Here is a 7,998-nt window from a genome sequence, read left to right as displayed (position 1 = left end):
CCCCCCCCGTCCCTCTCTGACTGGCAGCTCTCCAGCCACTCCTCCCCAACCCTGTAGCGGTGCTGGGGGTTGTTGTGTTCCAGACAATCAAAAACCAAACATCCCATTTCATTCACAGATAATTGTAAAAAAACAAAGGAAAACAAAGTCTACCTTCACAAAGTTGTCACTGACACTCCCTTTTTAATGACATTCAGTGTGGTTTAGATACTTCCTTAGGATCTGAGAGCCCCAGAAAATAATCCCATCTCCACCTCTTAGGATCACACCGTAGGAAACATGTGAATTACCAGTCTGAGGTATAACTGGGAATAAAGATCTCTTCAACCCTAATTTTAAATTATCCATTAGTCCTAGTTCATTTTTTTCACTGTACAATGCAATTCCCTCCTTTAAAAAGACAGTAACACTTGTTTATTCCACAAATGTTCTGGAGGGATGTCTGGGAAGAATTCTGGTAATGAAAAGTGCTGGTAAGTGCTAAGTATTGTTAACTTGGAAAATAATGTGCTACAGTTTTTCTAGAAATAGGGCAAAGACTGACCATTAAGTTATATTGTTAAACATGAAAACAGGAAATATCATGCCTACCAAGCTGGTCCACCACCTTCTCACTCGATCGTGGGTTGTCACCTCCCTCCCCTGTCACTCCTGCTTACAGTTCTCCTCCCCAGGTTGGTTAGGCAAATGACCACTGCTATCTGTTTCTCATGTTATCACAGCATTTAGGAAACAATCATGGATCCTTCTAGTTATAGTACAAACATAGCTTTTGGTCTATTTGTTGAGGCGAATCTCATCCCAGCAGTTCTTAGTACTCAGAGGAAACATCCCACAGTCATAAAAGCCAACTCCCCTTTTTCAACAACAGATGTGCAAACAAGAGTTTACCCACAGGATCCATCCATTCCTCCAGCCCTACACCGTCCCTGGAAGGATTGAGGAGAAATTACTTGGGCACCTGTGTCTTTGACTCTCCCTATGCCAGTGTAGTCATGCTCGATACTCTCCACGTCTCCCCTGGCAGTATTTCTGGTGTCCACGTGGAAGAGCAGCAGGGAGTCAAAGTCTAAGGCCCAGATGAGACTCAGCACACTCTCCACATCATCTGAGATCTCAGCCCCCCAACAAACCTCCCCAGGCAGCATGTTGGGGCAGCAAATGAGAGCTTCCATCTCCTGCAGCAAGGCATCTCCAACTACTATCACTCTTCACTTTGTCCTGCATGGTCCAGGCTCAGCCAGCTCAGATGCTCAGTGGGACTGTGCTTCCAGACCCTTGGCTGCTGCCTGAAGCACTGAAGCTATTCTGTAGCTGCAAATGTCGCTCCTGTCTCTGGTACCTACTCCAACCATCCATGAGCTTTCAAACCTATCTTTTGTTCTGGTTTTATGCAGCACCTAGAATGATCCACATTCCTAAGTGCTGTGATAATACCAAACAAACTAATGATCATTTTGTACGACCTCACTGTAATAATGGTGAGGAGTGAGAGTTTAGTGACAGTTATTTCAGGTTCCATGCTGCCTCTGTGGTTGTTTGACACTATGATAACTCTTACATATAGAAAGGCTTATTTATGTTAAACTTTTATTAAATCAGGCTAGCTACTGATTCACAAACTCTTGTCTTATGAACTGCTCAATTTAATGAATGTACAGCCTAAGGCATTTTAAGGCACCTCTTCAATTACGTTACAATCTTCTGCTGGAACTTAAAATCACTTTGCAACAGAGAAGCCTATGAAAATGTCAAGTTTCACAGTAGCACATTTTTGTCAGGAAGAACATTTTGTTATCTTTAGACTGTGGCATCTTCATCACTGGCTGAAATATGGATCAGATTTGGCTACTACAACATCTGATAAAAAAGAAGTACAAGGACATGACTAAAACAACAACAAAGGAAATAGCTCCCTATCCACACAGAGCTTTCTTCAAAATCTTAGAAATACCAATCTACATTTCTAAAGGCAGCTCGTCATTTTGATGTTTGATTTGACACATCACAACAGGCTCAGTTCTTCACAGCACTGAAATTCAGCAATCTGTAAAAAAACAAGATCCGCTGTAAGGATGGATGAGACACCACACAGTGAACCCCCCCAAGCCTCTAGTCACTTTTAGGGAAAGGCAGTAAATGGGAGAAGCAAAAATAAATGCATTAACTTCAGTAAATTCAGCAATATGGGTATGTATTTTTTCTTTTTGTCTCTTCTACTTATTTGTCCTACATATTTTTCCTTAATTTCTTTCAGTTTATATCCCTCTGTGGCTGAACTGTGTTCTACTCTCTCCCATTCCCTTCAGGAATTCCCAGCATTCTGTTCTATCTCCTCTTTCATTCCTCTTGTCTGTGCTTCTTCATTTTCTTTTTGGTGGTGCTTTTCTTTCTGGCACTAAACACAGTAGGCTCAACTTCTCTCTTGAAACCTCTCTTATTTTTTTGTCCATTTCCATAGCCTATACCTATTCCACCTCAGTTAGTATATTATCACCTCACTTTGTCCTTAGATCCTTACAGAGAAGAGGGTGTGTGAATGGAAATGGTTTGGTGAGTACAGGAGCTGAAGCCAGATTGCTTCCAGTTTTCATCCTGTCTGGTATCTTTTCTGTCACCCCTTCTGTCATGATACCTGCTGCAAAACAGGCAGTACAGCTAGTGAGTAGAGCATCACTTGTCTCTAGCAGCAGTCTCTGGCAGCAAAGGTACATCTAAATTCCCAAAGGAACAGGGTCCACAAATTTCAGCACCTAAATAAATTTTAATAAACTGCTTTGTTTTAAAGCTCTTCTTCCCTCATGGATCTTAATGAGAAACATCAGGATCTTTGAAAACTGCATGCTTTCACTAGAAGACTCAGATACATGAGTTTTAAAATTATGCCAACACCTCCAAACTCTGAGGCATTCCTTGGCTATAATTTCTATGGTGTGGCTAAAATTTTTTTGGTTTAAGTACATACCAGAAGTGACTGCAGTTAATACCTAGCATAGATTAGGCCTGCTCTATAAACAAAATGTTCCTACAAGTATTCTCTCTAGAGCAAAAGCAGTGTGGCAGAAGGCTGTACTGGTTAAAAACTTCTTTCACAAGCAACAACTTAATTCATGCTGCTGTTGTAACTAGGATGCCACTATCTCCAGAGCAAAAAAGATAGGAAGAAAGAGGTGCTCATGGAGCTAGCTGTATTTTTTAGACTGCTAGCCCCCAAGAACATGGGAAGGAGGTTCATTTAATGGTAAAATAGCTGAGTTCATGTATTCTGCAAGCTCATGGCACTAACAATATTCCTCTTACAAAATGAATGAACTCTGTTTCCTTAGTGTTGGAAGCTTTCACCTTCCACTACAAAGTTAATAAATTTCACTGAAAAAGAGAAGGTGGGCACATTGAGAAGACTATGCTAAAATCCACCAGCTCATAAGGAACTGGTCTGTTCCACAAAAGCCACACTCCACTGACTGTAAAGCAAGAAACATCTGCCCCAGAGCAGCAGCTGAACATTGCAGGCAGATGTTAAAATGCCTGAAATGATACCTAGATCAGCCTCTTTTCAGGAGGTGTGTTGGAAGGAGGGCTTTTCTAAACATCTGAACTGGTTAAGGTTGGGTGTTGGATGTTAAGAAAGGTGAGTACCAACACTCACCACTCATCAATAGGAAACAAGTGATTATTCCACACATTTACAAAAGGCTTCAGAATATGAAATAGGATGACTCAACATAGCAGTCCTAGGCAGGTTTCTTATGCAAAGATTTCAAGTCTGTTGCTGCTTACTAAAGGAGGAGGTGGGTTAGCTCGGCAAAAAGATGCCCAGTGGTTGTTACTATAGGACTATATAGGTAATATGATGAAAAAAATTACACTGAACAAAACAGATCTGAAGTCCTGTGAGATGTCTATGATTTATAAAATAATATTACTCTGACATATTAAAGTGAGGTGTTAAAGTGAAAGTTTCTTATTCTTATTATCTTACTTTTCATTCCTGCATGCCTTGAGTAGAATTGAGGTTGTAAAAGTAAATTGTTTCTGTTCTGTGTCACTGGTGTCGGGCTTCCAATGGAGAAATTCTTTTTCACACTCCAAATTCCTTCCAGAGCCACTGTTAATAATTTAAAAAAAAAAAAAATACTGTTATAACTGATTACTTCAACTTATTCTAGAATTAATGTACATTTTAAGATGGTCCCTTTGGTCTATATAGTAATTAGAAGTAGTTAAGCAGAACACTATAATCTTCCTCAACAGTTAATTAAAAGAGTCTGACATTTTCAGAGAGCAGTTCATATTGCTAAAGGTATACTACGCTCTCTACTGTCTGTAGAACAGCGTAGGACTGCTAGGCTCCTAACTAAAGCAAGATGCAGCTGGCCAATAATGTGTAAGAAACAGCAGTAATACCATCGATGCATCCAGCATTATTTATTAGTCATACTGGAATATCAAATGCCCTCATAAAAAGACAGAAGAACAAAAACCTACCACCCCTCCTCTCCCAAAATAAAACAGCCAAAAAGCCAAAACAAAACCACCACCACCAAAACAGAACAAAAAATCTCATTTATTTTGTGGAAAGTTTACAATTTACTAACCATCTAAGTTATTTAAAACAATAAACTTACTAATCATCTGAACTGTGGAAATCAGTAACCATCCAACCTGACAATTGTTTCTCAGAGCCCAGACCATTTAGGGAGCATCTTTAATTCTCCAGATGTTTACAGATGAAAAAAGAACTAGGTACTTGCTGAATAAACTGTACACCAGTATCTATTTGACCTTCTTATACACAGCATTGTAATGCTATGTATACAACATATTATGCTACACATAGTATTTATACAATGAGCTTGTTATACATCCTTATTATATATTCCTGTGACAAATATTTTTGTAGTGTTTCTATATTGTCTTTAGTATTTTAAGCCTTTGTAACATGCATTTCATTGGGGGATTCCCCAGAAATCATGAGAACATATATGGTAGAATCCATTCATACAATCAAAATATTCTGAAATATTCTAGATAATTTTGATCCATTGGCAGATGGATGCAGTGAAATATAGTTGTGTTCAGCTCTTAGTAACATTAGACACATGAACAGCTTGAGCAGACCAATGTTAACATCTGAAATTCAGCTACTTGTCCAGAACCAGTCAATGGGAAAAGAACAGACACCTTTTAGAGCATGACATGTGCAGTGGTAGTAATCTAGGACAAGGTAAAAGAACTGTGTTTTCAAACTGTGTTTGCCTTTTTCCCTCCGTTTACTATAACAGAGCCTACATAAGTCATTCATTTGCAGGTGTGTGCTGTAACTGCCTAAGAAGCCTAACCAGAGTAACAAGAGTTGTAGGTTCAAATGGTCTTTACATCTGGCAGGATACTGATTACCTCACCTAATTTATGTACCTTTTTGTCTGTGAATCCAACTGCTTAAAATTCATTATGATTGAGTTTAGACATGGATCTCAATCCTACATAAGAGAAACCGGACTTTTTTCAAAATTTTCCAAATTTGGAAACAAAGCCAAAAATGCCCTTATTACATTTGTAGAGGATGTAATAATTAGGATATATAATGGTGAGCTTCTTTCAACAATATAGAGCTTAATATAACCAAGGAATACCTTTACTCAGCAGAAGAGAATGTAGGGCTACAGAATATGTATTGTGGAGCAAAAGCATCATGGATTTAGGAGTAACAGTCGACAAACAGTTTAAGGTCCTAGTGCTAATGTTAGCTCAAAAATAAGTAGATAATTTTCTATCTCTTTTGAGGCTACTGGTGATACAAATACTGAAATACCATGATCCCATTTGATATTCACATTTTAAAAGAGGAGGCAAAACATTTGGTGAGAGTACATAAACAGACAAAACCAAATATATGTGTGTATAACCTCTGGAAGGAAATCCTGAATACTGAAAAACACACTTTTATATATCCAAGAAAAGCAAGGAGCTGAATCATGCATATCTGAATAATTAATCAAGCTTTTTTTTTTTTTTTTTAATACACCAACTGCTAGAACAAACTACTGAAGGAAGCTGTGGAATAATCAGCTTTACTCAGTGGACTCTACAGAGAGGTACATAATAAACTACAATGGCTTGATTGATAAAGGCAATAAGACCTTGTAGTCAACCAGGTAAGATGACCTATCCTTAAACATTACAAGCTTCAGAAAATTAAGTTTCTACAATTAGAGTAACAGATCTTCTGGCTGCAGCAGACCACCAGCATGATGTAAATTTTGTCTTATATGGGTCACATGGCTTCAGGCTCATTCCTGCACCAAATGAGCTTGTATCAGCACTAACAGTTTAAGTGCAAAATTATTTAACATGTATATTAAAAATGGTGAATCTAAGTGAACTTTGTTAAATTGTTTCATCATTAATTTATCTTTTGTTAAAAAATGCTAATTATTTCTACTCTGATCTTATCTCATTTTTACCTCCAGTTCTCAGAACTTTTAAGTTTAGCTAGACTGAACACCTTGTTCCCTCTTAGACTTCCATATTTGCCTACTGTAACCAGTCTCTCCATAACCTTTAAGCTGCCTCATCAGACTTTTTCTAATGGCTTTCACTGTTTTCTGGTCTTTTCTTTTCCTTTAACATTCTTACCTCAACTCTTTCTTTTCAACACCAACTTTAAGGGAACAAAGTATTCTAGTAACTACAACACTTCTTTCAAAGAAAAAGGTAACAAAACCTCCCTACTGCTTGGCATTCATTTCTGTTTTATTAAACTGATAGATCATATGGAATTATCCATGTTCTCTATGGTCCTGTAATTTCAGACACACACACAAAAAAGGTAATAAAGACTACAGGCAATTATTCTGTTTCTAAATGTTCTCCAGCCTATTACATAAATGTTCTAGACTGTTGATTTTTTTTTAATAGTAACTTTGCCACAGTTTCTCAAAGCAATTTATATTTCATTTGCTCTGACGAACACTTGCCATTTGCTGATAATGACGATTACCTGCAGCTGGATGTTTAATTTGGCATGCTTCTTTCTGAAAATAAAGCTCTTCTTCAAGTATTTCTTTAACTCTCCTAGATGGCTCAATATAAACCAATTTCTTCCCTGTGGGTAAAATATATTACAAAAGAACCAATTATTTTAAAACCTTTGAATACTAATGTGCTCTGCCAAATATAATGCAGAATCATAGAATGGTTGGGTTGGAAGGGACCTTAAAGATCATCCAGTTCCAACCCCCCTGCCATGGGACACCTTCCACTATCCCAGGTTGCTCAAAGCCCCGTCCAACCTGGCCTTGAACACTGCCGGGGGGGGCAGCCACAGCTTCTCTGGGCAACCTGTGCCAGTGTCTCACCGCACTCATAGTGAATAATTTCTCCCTTAAATCTAAATCTACCTTCTTTCAGTTTAAACCCATTGCCCCTCATCCTGTCACTCTATGCCCTTGTGGTAAGTCTCTCTTCATCTTTCTTGTAGGCCTCTTTTATGTCATTTTATGCTGCTCTGCTTCCATCTTTCACACACTTTAAGACAAATCATTTACAAATACACGATATTGTTGAGTCAGGGTCTGCTCCCCAACACGGAGCCATTCCTCACGACAGGACTGTGTGTGTATCTAAGAGGGAGTGCTGGTGGGCTGGAGGGTGGTGGGGCGGCTCTCCCATGCAGGAGCCAAGGCCAGCCCTGGGCACTCGAGGAGACATGGCCAGTGCCTCCCCAAGGCCACCAACCCAAGGCAGGGTCGCGCATGGAGGAGGTCTCCAAGGAGATGTCCTTGCTGAAGGTGATCTCCAAGGAGCTGAAGAGGGATTCGGGCCCCTCATGGCGGCAGGCGAGTCCCTGCCTGACAGAGCACTACCTGCACCCCTACCGGGTTGGGTGCACGGTGCCGGGGGAGGCAAGGGGCCGCCAAGCAAGGTGGCCGCGGGGGATCAGTGGGGAGCTGCGGGGGAAAGGCTCAGCTCCCCCGAGGGGACACGCCTGGGGGG

The 7,998-nt window shown here is 39.8% G+C and overlaps 1 protein-coding gene across 1 annotated transcript; it reads right to left on the bottom strand.

Annotated features, from left to right (window-relative positions):
- Positions 1 to 1,586: 1,586 nt before the first annotated feature.
- C1H11orf97 (chromosome 1 C11orf97 homolog) lies at positions 1,587 to 7,124 on the bottom strand (the record flags this gene model as incomplete). Its single annotated transcript, XM_026855347.1, has 3 exons — positions 1,587 to 2,047; positions 3,983 to 4,108; positions 7,004 to 7,124. Coding segments are annotated over 3 exons (255 nt in total), but the record flags the coding sequence as incomplete, so codon positions are not given.
- Between the last annotated feature and the right edge of the window lie 874 nt (positions 7,125 to 7,998).

The sequence above is a fragment of the Athene cunicularia genome (assembly GCF_003259725.1).
Source record: "Athene cunicularia isolate RWA chromosome 1 unlocalized genomic scaffold, athCun1 chr1_part1, whole genome shotgun sequence".
In the NCBI taxonomy this organism is placed as follows: domain Eukaryota; kingdom Metazoa; phylum Chordata; class Aves; order Strigiformes; family Strigidae; genus Athene; species Athene cunicularia.
Note: the sequence above shows the minus strand (reverse complement) of the source record. Positions and strands in the feature narration are given on the sequence as shown.